The sequence below is a fragment of the Tachypleus tridentatus genome, chromosome 11 (assembly GCF_004210375.1).
Source record: "Tachypleus tridentatus isolate NWPU-2018 chromosome 11, ASM421037v1, whole genome shotgun sequence".
Classification (NCBI taxonomy): Eukaryota; Metazoa; Arthropoda; class Merostomata; order Xiphosura; family Limulidae; genus Tachypleus; species Tachypleus tridentatus.
In genome coordinates, this window is record NC_134835.1 from 23,742,879 (window position 1) to 23,759,154 (window position 16,276).

The 16,276-nt window shown below is 31.9% G+C and overlaps 1 protein-coding gene across 1 annotated transcript in view; it reads right to left on the reverse strand.

Moving 5' to 3' along the window:
• Positions 1-14,745, reverse strand: part of LOC143231320 (sodium channel protein 1 brain-like) — a 75,575-nt gene extending 60,830 nt beyond the window's left edge. The window contains 7 exon segments of the mRNA XM_076465869.1: positions 2,574-2,680; positions 3,785-3,894; positions 5,385-5,513; positions 6,239-6,319; positions 8,150-8,277; positions 13,912-14,172; positions 14,565-14,745. Of these exon segments, the coding sequence (XP_076321984.1) occupies positions 2,574-2,680; positions 3,785-3,894; positions 5,385-5,513; positions 6,239-6,319; positions 8,150-8,277; positions 13,912-14,160 (804 nt within the window). The 5' untranslated portion in view covers positions 14,161-14,172; positions 14,565-14,745.
• Positions 14,746-16,276: the final 1,531 nt, after the last annotated feature.

A 16,276-nucleotide genomic window follows, 5' to 3' on the forward strand; every position in this document is an offset into this window, starting at 1 on the left:
TAATATCTCCCTTTAAGTAATAAAATGTGTACTAATATTGAATAGTAATAATAATAATAATATCTCCCTTTAAGTAATAAATGTGTACTAATATTGAATAGTAGTAATAATAATATCTCCCTTTAAGTAATAAAATGTGTACTAATATTAAATAGTAATAATAATAATATCTCCCTTTAAGTAATAAAATGTGTACTAATATTGAATAGTAATAATAATAATATCTCCCTTTAAGTAATAAAATGTGTACTAATATTGAATAGTAGTAATAATAATATCTCCCTTTAAGTAATAAAATGTGAACTAATATTGAATAGTAGTAGTAATAATATCTCCCTTTAAGTAATAAAATGTGTACTAATATTGAATATTAGTAATAATAATATCTCCCTTTAAGTAATAAAATGTGAACTAATATTGAATAGTAGTAGTAATAATATCTCCCTTTAAGTAATAAAATGTGTACTAATATTGAATAGTAATAATAATAATATCTCCCTTTAAGTAATAAAATGTGAACTAATATTGAATAGTAGTAGTAATAATATCTCCCTTTAAGTAATAAAATGTGTACTAATATTGAATAGTAATAATAATATCTCCCTTTAAGTAATAAAATGTGTACTAATATTGAATAGTAGTAATAATAATATCACCCTTTAAGTAATAAAATGTGTACTAATATTGAATAGTAATAATAATAATATCTCCCTTTAAGTAATAAAATGTGTACTAAAATTGAATAGTAGTAATAATAATATCTCCCTTTAAGTAATAAAATGTGTACTAATATTGAATAGTAATAATAATAATATCTCCATTTAAGTGATAAAATGTGTACTAATATTGAATAGTAATAATAATAATATCTCCCTTTAAGTAATAAAATGTGAACTAATATTGAATAGTAGTAGTAATAATATCTCCCTTTAAGTAATAAAATGTGTACTAATATTGAATAGTAATAATAATATCTCCCTTTAAGTAATAAAATGTGTACTAATATTGAATAGTAGTAATAATAATATCACCCTTTAAGTAATAAAATGTGTACTAATATTGAATAGTAATAATAATAATATCTCCCTTTAAGTAATAAAATGTGTACTAAAATTGAATAGTAGTAATAATAATATCTCCCTTTAAGTAATAAAATGTGTACTAATATTGAATAGTAATAATAATAATATCTCCATTTAAGTGATAAAATGTGTACTAATATTGAATAGTAATAATAATAATATCTCCCTTTAAGTAATAAAATGTGTACTAATATTGAATAGTAATAATAATAATATCTCCCTTTAAGTAATAAAATGTGTACTAATATTGAATAGTAATAATAATAATAATAATATCTCCCTTTAAGTAATAAAATGTGTACTAATATTGAATAGTAGTAATAATAATATCTCCCTTTAAGTAATAAAATGTGTACTAATATTGAATAGTAGTAATAATAATATCTCCCTTTAAGTAATAAAATGTGTACTAATATTGAATAGTAATAATAATATCTCCCTTTAAGTAATAAAATGTGTACTAATATTTAATAGTAGTAATAATAATATCTCCCTTTAAGTAATAAAATGTGTACTAATATTGAATAGTAATAATAATAATAGTATCTCCCTTTAAGTAATAAAATGTGTACTAAAATTGAAAAACAAAAGGAAAAAAAGATTTTACACATAAAAAAAATTTTCATTAATAAAATACACAATCTTTAAGTAGACTAGCACTAACATTAATTTTAAAGTTAAGTATACTTGGTTTAAACAGATTAATTGAAAACAAAGACAAGGTAACACAATGCAAGCAATTTTGTTTAAGTCATCAAATTACTGACAAATTACAGAAATGCTTAAAATTTATAGTTTCCTTTAACTGATGTGAACTTGGAAACTAAAATGTATACACATACCAAAAATTGGTCCTTACTATGAAATTAGTATGGATAATTTTAATAGAATGACTTTTTAACTTAATTTTTTTCAAGCAAATTAAAGAACTTTCATACAAAAATAAATAAGTTAAAAAGACATCACCATAGTAGCCCAAACAAAAACGTACATATAATAATTAATATCTTTTTCTTACTTATAACTTCTGTTAACATCAGTATTACAGATGGAGTCTACATGAAACCCACTCACCTTGTTAATACATTTTTCTAGAAAATTCAATAAAAAAATAATTTGTGAGTTCACGATTTTGTTTGTTACAGAAATCAATCTTTAATGACGTATAAGTCGCATACATGTCCAAAGTGGCTTCAGTGTTGCAACTATGGTTTGACTTATTACTGTTGTAGGTAAATATTCTACACAGTGAATAACTCCACGATGAATTCTTCATTCAGTTTGTTTGGTTACTAACTGTTGTAATAGACAAAAGTATGAAGTTACACACTACAATGTAATATATGTTCTCCACTGGCAGTGAACACACTACAATGTAATATATGTTCTCCACTGGCACTGAACATTATACAACATATCCTAGTCACAGTAACTGGTATAAAAAGTAGTTTGCCAAGAGCTAAGTAGAATCAGTAGTTACTAGCAACTAACCTGAAGTCCAAGAAGTGCAAACACCAGCACACAAAAAACAGTCAGAGCCAACACCTCTGCTAACATCCGGACAGAATGAAGCATTGTATTGACAATTATTCGCAAACCTAAAAAGTGAAAAACACTGAAATGAGATGTTTTCTAATTACATTTTAGAAGTTTATAAATCATTTTCATTTGTTGTAAACAAGTTTCAATTTAATATTTAAAAAAGAAAACTAAAAAAAAACAATGTCCACTGTTTATTTTTTATTTCTAAAAGATAGATGAACAGTATTCATATAATAAAGTTTAGAAATTGTATACCATTCAATTCGAAATTTATCTTCAAAGATAAGTAAACAATGTGCAATCTTAGAAACAAACTTATTATGGTTAATTTAACTTTTTTTTCAATTTCAGTCATTATAAAATTATTTTCATACTGTACATTCATAAGATATTTTTAGTTTGTTTGCCTGTAGTTAAGCACAAAGTTACACAATGGGTTACTGTGCTGTGCCCACCATTGGTATCAAAATCTAGTATGTACCAGTGAGCTGCCGGGTGACATGTGGAGCAATATGTTTGTCACAGCACAGTTCTATCACAAAATCACTACCTTCATTAACCCTCTATGACATAACCCCTAAGGTGATTATCTTCATCAAATCTATACAACTTTACCCTCAAAATCACTACCTTCATTAACACTGTATGACATGAACCCCAAAGTAATCATCTTTGTTAAATATATATAACTTAACCATCAAAGTGACAACCTTGATTAACCATCTATGATATAACATACAAGCTGTCACTGAAGAAAAACTGATTGATCTCTGAGTAGCTTGACCACTAATAGAGATAACATGGTGATTCATTTACTGTTACATGAAAAGTGCCAAAGTTAATATAAAACTGTATCACCTAGGATGAGAGGATATATTTTTACACAGCAAGATTTACATTAAAAAAATTTTTTTTTATAGCTGATGCATTTGAGTTCAATAAAGGTTTAAGTTTTTCTTTATTGTTGTTAAAGTTTCTTCTACATGGACATTTGTTCATCGTAGAGTTGCATATTACGGTGACATTACTTACGTCATCAGCTATAAATCTTTTACAGATATTAAGCACATTTTGTAGAAAGAGCTAATATTAACTTTGTTTAAAAAACAAAATACAAACCTAGCATTAGTAACACCAGTTTTAGAAAAGTTCTCACACACCTGGCATTACTGACATGGTTTTTAAGGCTCTTAGGACCCTGAAAGTTCGTAGTCCAGCCAAACTTCCTATTTCCACCATTCCAAATGCCTGCACACACAAGGTTATATACCTGTCCACAAAAAATATATTAAATGGTTTCCAAGAATCTTTTCATTTCCAGTTTTATATTACTTTAATGAGTCAGAGTGAAGCAGAGATTTAGTTTTAATTCATAAATACCAGTACCATTTGAGAATCTGGTGTTTTTCAGCATTCAGATTTATCTCACGACAGTTAGGGCTCACTAACTGAAGGTTCAAGGAATACCAAGTTTTCAAGCATGTTTGTGTCTGTTTATCTCTCAGATGTTTAACCAAGTTTATCAGGAAGAGAGAGCCAAACCATGTGAAGAGCATAACAATAATTATAATGTTTAATAACAGCACAAAACACAAACACAGTTAATAAACACAAGACAACAAGCATGGTCATCATGAGAATGTGTGACTGGTAAATTGAAACCTTCTGTCAGCACTCTCTCACCAGATCATGTTGTAAGTCCTCATAAGGTAAACAACATATTAATATTGAAGTTAAGCCCGAAGTTAAGTTGAAATAAAACACCTCACACTCCAAGTAAAAACAGTACTACAGTAAAAACTCTAAACCAAAATTACATTTATAGGTAAAATCTCATAAAAACTAAAAGAAAAAACAGAGAGACAACCTTCCCGATATTACAGTTCAGCTACATTATATATTCAACATAAATTAAAAACAACAGTTCAAGTCTGAACTTAAGTTCAACCAAATCTTTGAAAAAAATCTACTAAACAAAACAAAAATCTGGCTTTTAATTTAATACAAAACACATAATAACAATGTATGCTTGGTTCACATTCGAAACACTATGCTACATGTGACCTCTATCCTCTCCTGCCAATGTGCTGGAACAAAAAAAACCCAAATTCACTTAGAGAAAGGACATCATGTACTATCTCCCTTGCAAGAAATATGGTTAATTGCCAATTAGAAAATGATGCTCTAGAAGGAGCCAGGAAAAAGCAGGGTTTAAATGTATTTACTTGAATCATTTTCCATATCTAAAATAAAATGAAAAAAAATACAGATATAACAAAACTGTTTACATAATAACTAACAGAGTAGAAAACACATGGAACTGTCCTGTACTGCAAAAAAATGTTTGATGTACATAAACAAAAACAAAGAATAACATCTTATAAGAGCTGAAAACTATCATATTTTTCATACTTATCTTAATGAAATATGTTGTTCAGTTAGGATCCACAACTTAAAACTTAAAATTTTCAAAATATATTTCACTACTGGCTTTTATTTTTTCTCTCACTACTTTTGAAAACTGTCTTATTGAAAGAGAAACTAAACCTATAGAACCTAAAGGCTTACTCTCAGCTTTCTCCATTCTAGGCTTCTAACAATAATGATGAAACACTGAAATTAATAATACTTAAAAACCTTTCAACCTGAAATATCTACTTCTAAACACAATTCTGTTATATTTTCAACCACGCAATGTCTAGAAGGTAGGTAAATGCAACTGGTAACATAGATTATAAATAAAGTGAATACAACAATTACCCTGCCAAGACAACAATGAAGTCTAACCAATTCCAAGGATTACGTAAGTATGTATACTGTGAAAGTACAAGTCCTCTTGCTACAGATTTAACAATCATTTCCATGGTGTAGATAGCCAGAAAGACAAATCTGTGAAAGAAAAGTATGTATTATTTAAATAATTTACATAAAAATGTTTATTTACTCAAAATCTATCAGGAAACTTTACAGAGTAATTATACAAGTACTTCAAGTGAGATTTAATAAGAACAACCCATAAAAAATACTTCATAAAAACAAACTGTAGAACATAGTTCATACAAAACAAGCCAAGGAACAAACTCACAAAAACAAATCACAAGACATACTACACAAGAACAAGACAAACAATAACCTTAGCAAGAACAAGAACCAACATCACACTTAACAAGACAAACAAATTACTTCCTAAGAACAAATCTCAGTACATACTAAACAACAAACCTCACATGAACAACCCAAGTATCATATTCCACAAGAACAGGTTATACAATAATAACTAGTACAGTATAGGAGGAGTCACATGTAAGACATAAGCCTTTTATGAAAAAAGACAGTTTTCATCAAAAGTTATCTAAGCATAGGATATCAATGTACAGTTCATGTTAGTGCAAAACAGAATTTTTCAATCAGTTCCCGATTATTTCATTTATAATAAACATTTTTACATAATATATCTACCCTAACTTAACACTACTGAACAATAAACTTCCTAAAAAAGAAACTGGTACCAAACGTACATAATTTCAGTTAATCTAGAGATTTAAATTAACATATAAAGGACATAAATATTTGATTTAAACATCATAAACAAATGTAATATGAAGACGACTCACTCAGTTTCTTCTATTGGATTTGTCATTGCCAAGAAAATGCAATTAACCAAAATCGTTATCATGACAAAGTAGTCGAAGAAACTATAAAACAACACGAAAGAAGCAGTTTTTGGTAAAATATACTCTCTGGGAACTTCTCCTAACGTAGTACAAAAAACAAACACTGATAGCGTTTAACAAATAGCAATGATTTTCAACTTAAATCACAGAAAAAAAAATGTATATTATCAATTATTATAAATTAACAATTTTATGAATTACTTAATAAAATAAAAACTCACTCGTATCTAATGGGAAACACTAATACATGTATATATGTATACAATATTAACTTTATCTGTTTCACCAAATAATCACACCTTCAGTTCGTTGGACTACCTACATGCTGGAGAAGAAATATTGACTACAATCCCAAAATTATTGTGTGGAACTACACAATACGTAACAAGTTTTTAGAAAAATTTAAATGTATTTTGTATATAAAAATTCAGATGAGATAATAAGGTATTTTCTAACTCGAAATATGTCTAAGAAATTAAAATTTCAGTCTAACCAAGACTCTAATGTTCATGTAAAAAGAATGAAAATACTGTTGTCCATTATACAGTTTGCATACTTCATTTGCCTAAATGCTATAACTTATGAAATACATATATACAGTTCTTTCCAAATCCTGGATATTGTATTTCGAACTCCCTCTCTTCAACCATGGATGCTTATTAAATCAACAATATAGAATAAAATTAATATCTAATAACTCTGATATCAAATATATAATACCATATTATATAGCACTCTGTAAAAGGATGTGATTTGTGCACTTTGACCCCATCCATGCACATAAGGTTAAATGAATACAAGATCATTTGCAAAAATATCATCCATATCTTGAGTTTTTGAAAGAAAAAAAAAGTTTCCTGAACATCCATGTATTTACCCATCAATAATTTATTCCATCCTTGTATATTACTCCAAGTTTCTTGCCAACATTTGATAGCTGAAAATGCTGCTGATTAATTCATCCTCACAGCAGCTCTCTACATCTGGTTGGTAACAAATGAAACCTCCCATTATCAATCCAGTTTGGTCCAATTTCAAAACTAGTGTCTTATTTCATTCCTAAACCAAACTTGTCACAGCATCATTTCTCAAGATCCAGAGCTTTACCACTGGTAAATAAATCCTAATTCACCTTTCAGTACACTTAATTAATGTATACATCAGTACATGAATCTCAGTATCCATTTCCTACCTGGCTGTACTTAATATAGGAAGGTATTTAGTACAATAGCTTCACAGAGACCTACTTATCTCGTCTTTTAACACAATCACAGCGTTTTATTTTTTCCCCTTTTCACTCACAAGCATAACGTTCTTTTTCATATTATCTGCTCGTTCATTAATTATAACTCCATTACTTAATGTTCTTCACTTCAAATGTAATCATAACAAGCATACTTTACATACAAACTGTCTCAGAGTGTCACTGTCTACATACTATTTGTTTGTTCAATCTCAATACTATAAATCATTATGATAACAAAGGTTAACATCCCAACCACAAAGTAAATGTCACAACCAATATCACTGGATACGTACAATATAACATCTCGGGGGCTTGTTCAAAACCATTTCTCGTTATCCACTTTATATTCAATACAATGCATACAGCAGCATTACTAGTAGGTTGTACAAATTTTAATAGATTCACTTGCAAATGTATAAGAACAACATTTAAACAATACATGATACACGAAGAAAACATGTTTAACTGGAATTATTTCTAAACCATAATTATAATAATAGTTACTTTCTGATGAATTGCTTACAAAACTTAAACTCATTCTAAGTTAAAGACAGAGTTTCTACTATTAACAATAATAAGGTTTCACTTTACACTTCTACCATTACCTGTGTGTTGCCACTCGGACAGCAAAACACCGAAACTGACTCCAAGGACTCAGGATAAAAAATGCCTTGGTTGAAGAAAATCTGTGCAAGTAATACTGGGACCATCTTCTACTTATCACACAAAATACCTTTAAATAAAATTAACGTTTTGTAGCTTAATGAATGTTTCAAAACCTTTGAGATTACATCGTCTATAATTTTCTAGGTTACAACAACTCATAATCTAGAAACTATTCTATGGACCAAATGAAAACACCTATCACACACTCACGATACCAATAAATCAACAAACATAAATAAAAACAAATTCCTTGTCTAATATCCATCCCTGTGAATTACATTGTACAAATATACATACACGAAAAAGTCAATATGTAACCTGTTTTGATGAAACTCATTCATTTTGCCCTTACATATGTAATCCTCTCTTATTGTCAAGTTTTATATCACTGTCGCATTTCTAATTCTTTTCGTTTAATTAGGAAATGAGAAAATTATAAAATAACACAAGTACCAAAGAAATATATATGTAACAAAATTTCTAAAATCATAATAATAAACTTGGAGTATATTTTCAAGTAGAACAAGATAGTATATAACAAAAATGAGAACCTAAGTGTCTTAGAAAGTCAATGTAACGGAGAGCCATCTAACCAATCAAGATCACTCCTCTATCTAGTGTGATTAACTTCTATACAAATTAAAATAAAAAATTATAAAACAAGCAAAACGTCAGGTTATAAAAAAAAAAGATTTGATACTGTTTAAACTACCAGAGCAAGATAATGTACACGTTAATGGATTCTAAAAACTTTTCGATTTATAAACTAAAAATAGTTCATACAAGTACAATAACCCGGTGATTAATTCCACTATTTGTTTATAGAGAATAGGTGGCCCAAGAGTCAGTTGTAGATTCTATCAGTTGATTGCCTTCCCTGTGGTAAGCAGTTTAAAATTAGGCAGTGGCGTAGCTAGGGTGGGTACATATGTCCCCGGGCGCAGCATTGGATAGGGGGGCGCCAAACTGATGTTACATAATTAGGAATTATGGCTCACATGTTGTCGCGAGAACTGACTTTGTCCCCGGGCAGTGAAAACCCCAGTTACGCCTCTAAAATTAGGGGCGTGTGTGTTTTCTTACAGCAAAGCCACATCGGGCTATCTGCTGAGCCCACCGAGGGGAATCGAACTCCTGATTTTAGCGTTGTAAATCGGGAGACATACCGCTGCACTAGCGGGGAGCTGAAATCAGGAGCAGCATTCGATTGATTTAGTACTAATAGTGATATTAGTTTTGCCAGCAAGCAATCAAACTTTACAAATATCCTAAAAAATAAAATACTAGCATTCCTAAAACTCGTCTATTTCAAAGTATTTCCAGAAGAATACAGCTATAAAATAAATAGGGCTTAACATCGTCAGTTCGATAATATACTCTATTAGCAACTTGCAGGTCACAGGATTGAACCCTTATACTTTTAGCGAAAGGACGTTATAAATCGATGTTCATTCACAGTACTTATTAATAAAAAGTAACACAACAGTAAAGTGGTGGTTGTTGATTAACTGCCTTCAGTTTGATATTTATCTTCAAAATTAGGCCACAACCAGCAAAAACAGCCCTCAAGTAAATAAGCAATAAAAGGTAAGTGCTTAATATAGTCTTCAAAATTTATACATTTTATATTAAGTACGCACACTGACATACTCAAGTATAAAGTTATGCTGGTACTAAATAGCGAAATTTATTTGAAAGTCGGAACTCAGTGTCGCGGTTTAATTGATCGGCTGTTCGTCTGACTCGCGGCTTCCTTTGTACTGCCAAAAAATAGATACGTCACGACTCACAGGATCAAGTCGTTCAGTGTTCTTCCATGGAACCAATAAATGACTTAACAACATTAATTCCGGGTGGGAACAAGTTCATGATGAAAAGTTATTTACGCTGTCCCTTTGTTGTTAAACACAAGGTTACACAATGGATTATCTGTGTTGTGCCCAACACGATATCCGATTTTTAATGTCTTTAGTCCTGCTTGGCCACATGGGGATTAAATTATTTAGCACCTTTGATGTCAGTCACTGTCATTAATGAACTACGTAGTCTAATTTCATCATGCAGTTTTTATTATCGGTTTATTGATTAGTAACAGTAAGTATAACCAAATGATGTTTTTTAATTAAGTGATGAGCTGTGATCGGTCTCTGCCTCTGATACTAATTCCAATATAACATATTCTTATCACTCAAGGAAACTGAAGCACAATTAAAATTAAAAAGGGCTTTCGAAGTAGGTTTACAATTATGAGACAGTTAATTTCCCACAAGACATATTTGAATATATAAAAACCATGGAGACAACAGAAGCACTTTTTTAAATATTTACTTAAGCAAATTCTTTTGATGTGTGTTTGTTTGTTTGTCTGTTTGGGAATTTCGCACAAAGCTACTCGAGGGCTATCTGTGCTCGCCGTCCCTAATTTAGCAGTGTAAGACTAGAGGGAAGGCAGCTAGTCATCACCACCCACCGCCAACTCTTGGGCTACTCTTTTACCAACGAATAGTGGGATTGACCGTCACATTATACACCCCCACGGCTGGGAGGGCGAGCATGTTTAGCGCGACTCGGGCGCGAACCCGCGACCCTCGGATTACGAGTCGCACGCCTTACGCGCTAGGCCATGCCGGGCCTTGATGTGTGTACACATGTGAATACTTGTTCATATGTTTTTGTTTTTTGAATTTCGCACAAAGCTACACGAGAGCTATTCACGCTAACAGTCTAATTTAGCAGTGTAAGACTAAAGGGTGTGTGTTTTCTTATAGCAAAGCCACATCGGACTATCTGATGAGTGCACCGAGGGTAATCGAACCCCTGATTTTAGCTTTGTAAATCAAGACTAAAGGAAAGCCACCTAATCATCACCACCCACCGCCAGTTCTTGGGCTACTCTTTTACCAGTGAATAGTGGGATTAATTGTAACATTATAATGCTCCTACGGCTGAAATGGTGCATGTTTGGTGTGACATGGATTCAAACCAGCGACCCTCAGAGTGCCATAACCACCTGGCCATGCCGGGTCCTGTATGAATACCGATACTTCATTGTTGAAAATTTCCCTCCAAAATGTATTATATTCCTCAAGTATTTTATAAAGCCAGCTGACAACATTCACTGTTCTTTAACAGCATAAAAAAGGCAAAATGAACGTATACTTCATCCCAATTAAATACACCTATATTTGTTTGAGTTAAGACTACTTATATACATTATCTTCCAGTTTCGCTCCCAAACTCATTGAGGCACGTGTGTTAACTTTATCTACATGAAACTAATCTTAACACCTTCCTCATATTTCATTTTATTTGGTCAATTGCCAGTTTGCTCCTGACGAGGAAAAAAAAATCATCCGCCTTTCGAAAGCTCCCTGGTTATGAGTCTCGTCTTCATATAAAACATAAGTATCGTCTTTGTGCCCGTTTTCTCGCCTAGAATTACATATTTAAATTTGGCACGCATCCTTAAGGCCTTTCGAGGATTATTATAGGACTCAGTGTTCAGATTTAACCCTTTTAGTGGCGTAAGTACACCCTCACAGCCACCGAGAGGCATACCCCGAGGGGCATGGCAAATGTAAAAATTGTCGTAAAGGAAAATGAATGTGGGAGACACAATTACATTTTTCTTTTGCAGGGGCTATCTTTTGTAGTTTCGCGATTGTCACATGTCACTCCTCAAGGAGACACTGTCTATGGCGCATCTTTCTTTCACGCCTAAACTTATGACCCATATCAACCAAACTTGGTGTGCCCCCTAGCATCCTAAGAATATCCTATGGAATCATTGTTAAGATATGATCGACTATCACTTTCTAGAGAGCCCTTGTCTCTGTGTGTGTACCCGCCTTCAGTTTTTGACTAATTTCAACCAAATCCAGCATCTAATCTTAGGGCTAAGGGTAACATAGAGCGTCCATGTGGGAGACCTTATTTTGCTTCAGACATAGCCAGTTCAAATTTATCGATAAACTATCTAATATAACATTGAGAGTGTTAAATTCCTCACAAGGAAATGCCCACAATGAGGAAGTTCCTTACTTCACCAGTTTTGTGAGAATATAAGCTTGCACTTCTGTTTATACGAACAATAATTATGTATTCATCTTGCTGTTTCATAATATTTATAAAGCCTAGATAAGTACGAAAAACGAAACTGTCAAATACAGTAAGGATTATTTCTACATTGATTTATATCTAAATTTTAATCTCAACCAATGTGTCAGGTAAAATATTAATTACGAAATCAAACTTTCAAGCATCTTATTAAAAACTTTAAACACCTTTCAAACATGCTCGCCCCTTCAGCCGTGGGGGCGTTATAATATGACATTTAATCCCACTATTCGTTGATAAAAGAGACCCAGAGTTGGTGATGGGTGGTGATGACTAGCTGTCTTCCTTCTAGTTTTACACTGCAAAATTAGGGACGGCTAGAGCAGATAGCCCTCGAGTAGCTTTGCACGAAATTCAAAAACAAACAAACAAACCTTTTTTAAAAAAATATGATATTTTAATTGTGAACAATTATCACGTGATCACATATACATGTTTTCAAATTCACTCGATTATTACTGTGGTTGGTGGACTCTACCTATGACGTGCCCTGTATGTGAGCCCGAAGTTTCGTGATGTACGTTATTACACGAACGTGCTTGGTACTCGGGAGTCGTAACTGAATCTTGTGACAGACTATTTTATCACATAAGAGTAGCCCAAGAGTTGGTGGTGAAAGCTCTTGGTTAGCTGTCTTCCATCTAGTCTATCAGTTCGAAATTAGGAACAGTTAATGCGTAGATAGATCTTTTTTGTAACCTTACGCGAAAATTCTGAAACAATCTCATATAGTCTTCACTGTTTGGTGATTTTAAGTTCATGCCCGGAGAACGGATTATGCTAACGCTGCATTAATTCTACTATTGTAAAACATATATATATATATTAAATCGCTTCATGATATCTGTAAGACTAAATGTTCGCTACTATAAACGAACAGCGGTCAGTTAGATGTGAAACAAACACAGAGTAACACGTAACTAATATTTAATGAGATAAAAAACATGACAAGTCAAGACCAAGTTAATTATATGGAAACTGGAGAAAACACATTTTAGTGTACGCAATGGTTAATTATAACAAGAACACTTTCCAAGAACACTTTCTCTGACAAAACTTACAAGTAAATAGATGTATCTAATTATGTGGTAAGTTATACCATGTGCTTCACACACTATCAGTGTGAACTGAAAGAAGTTAACAGAATTAGTTGATTGAGTAGAATGTTTGTTATAGACATGCAAACTGAAAGAAGTCATTAAACTCAGTTGGTTGAGTTATAGAGATGTTACAGACGCATTTAGTAAAATAATCAGTTGATTTATTCAAAGAGCTGTTACAAACATATTTACAGAAAGAATATATTACAGTTAGATGATTGATCTAAAGAGTTATTACAGACATGTTTACTGAAAAAAGACATTAGAATTAGTCGATTGGGTTAAGATATGGTCTAGACATGTTTACTGAAAGAATGTATCAGAATCAGTTGATTGGGGTAGAGAGCCGTTAAAGATATGCTCATTAAAAGAAGTTATTAAAATCAGTTGATTGGGGTAGAAAGACGTTAAAGATATGTTTATTGAAAGAAATTATTAAAATCAGTTGATTAATTGACTGAGTTAACTAGCAGTAACATAACTACCTGATCTAGACTGGAATGATCCAAATCTTCTAAAGGCACACCACAGAAACTAGAGATATTCAACACATTAATATTATTCGTTGCTAATGGTTCACAACTTGGTTTAAAAGTTTTTCTCTTTGGAATAAAACCGTATTCTTTGAGCGTTTTTGCTCTTCTTTGTTCTAATTTGTGGAACGAATCTCGAGTGAAGTGATGCAGACTCACTTCTGATGTTGAACGAAGTATCTCTGTGGGTTTGATGTTCATCTCTTTCTTGAGCTATACGTATTAGAGAAGTGACATTTCCTCTTGAGAACATCAATAGTGAAACTATTATTATTTTAACTTCTACTGCATCTAAATGGGTCACAAATATATAAACAAATATTGCAAGTTTTAACACAATACGGTTACAGAATTTTAGTAAAATACATTTAGGTTTTTCTTCATCAACTACTAATTGTTTGTTTTTTTCGTAACAAGACTCTTCTAATCTTATATGTCAAACTATCACATCAAAATGTACCACAATATAAAAGTAAAATCAACATATAATTTTTGTTATTCGAAAGTAACACAAGTAAATAAAACATGTCGTTGAAATGTACATTTACCGCAGTAAAAAATAAACTACCATACAGTGAAAATAATTGAAATAAGAAGTTCCTAACCTTCAAATGCTTGGGGTTTAAGTTTGTAACTTCTTAGGAACACATCCTTGTAAAGCTGTCGTTATTACAAAGAAAATATTCATATCTAAAGCAGCTAGGATCAACAAGGTTGTCTTCCCTGTGTTGAACAAGAAGTTGGTTTCCTTGGTCATAAACAGTTTGCAGCTGGGTCACCACTAGCAACGATCTACTTTAAACTAATAATAGCAACCCCGTGCCTCACACGGCTTTTAGTTGGCGTTCTGTCAACACCACACGAGGACATAAGATTCTATAACAAAACATACATTTATGCGTCAACAAAACCAGCACAGAGTTTAGCACATTTTAAAAATTATTTGTTTTAAAAACACTGTAAAAGGAAATGACATATCATATAACATATAATTACGATCTAGGACAAAGTTTAAACAAAGAAAATGTTTAACTATTTCTGTTCATTTTCAAAGACCAACGGAATATATTCTAAATGTGAAACATATAAAGTGATATGTCATGTTTAAAAATGCAATTTTTCCATTTAACAGAAAATGAACCAGTTTTGTAGTTTTGTTTAACAGTGTCTGAAAAGCTATCTTTCATGGATATAAACAACAAATTTATATGAAACTTATTATCCTCTCTACATAACCATCTCTAATTTTGAACTGAAAGAACCCATTACAAACCTTTGAGCTACTCTTTTACAAACAAGTAGAATAAAAATGGCTGAGTGCGTTATGCAACTTTAAGAAGGGCCGGCATGGCCAGGTGGTGAAGAAGTTCGACTAGTAATCTGAGGGTCGCGGGTTCGAATCCCGGTCACACCAAACATGTTCGCCCTTTCGGCCATGGGGGCGTTATAATGTAAACTTGTAATTGGTAAAAGAGTCGCTCAAGAATTGGCGGTGGGTGGTGATGACTAGCTGCCTTCCCTCTCGTCTTACACTGCAAAATTAGGGTTTGTTTGTTTGTTTGTTTTGAATTTCGCTCAAAGCTACACGAGGGCTATCAGCAACCTAACTCTGTTTTTATTATGGTATGGAAGGCAAGGCTCCATCCTTATACATCTAGATTTCAAAAGATATTTGATTTTGAAACCTTAAAATTTTAGACTTTTGTTAAGACTTTGAAATATTCGTTACTTGTATCGATAAATAATTTTACGTCATCATAAATTAAAGGGATTTCGTTTCACTTTAAGTTTTAACTTCATATTTCTTTTCACTTCAGGGCTGCTTTAACTAACTAATAAATAATTTTTATCTCTTCAGTATATTACAAACGCAAAGCGTTTAAATCGTTTTGCTTAGTGGTTAGGGGGCGAATCTCCCTCACATCAAACATGCTCACCCTGTTATTTGTGAGGATGTTATAACGTGACGATCAATCCCACTATTCATTGGTAAAAGAATAGCCCAAGAGTTGGCGGTGGGTGGTGATGAGTAGCTATCTTCTCTCTAGTCTTACACTACTAAGTTAGGAACGGCTAGTGCAGATAGCCCTCGTGTAGCTTTGTGCGCGAACTTATACTACTAAATTAGGGACGGCTAGTGAAGATAGCCCTCGTGTAGCTTTGCGAGAAATCTCGAAACAAACAAAACATTTTGTTTAACTCTAATATGTTTTTTCTTTAATAAAGCTTGTTGATTTGTGCACTGTTTATATTGTTCCTTTTTTGTAAAGAGAAATCTGTACTCTATAATATAGTTTTTGGTTGACTTACACACGCC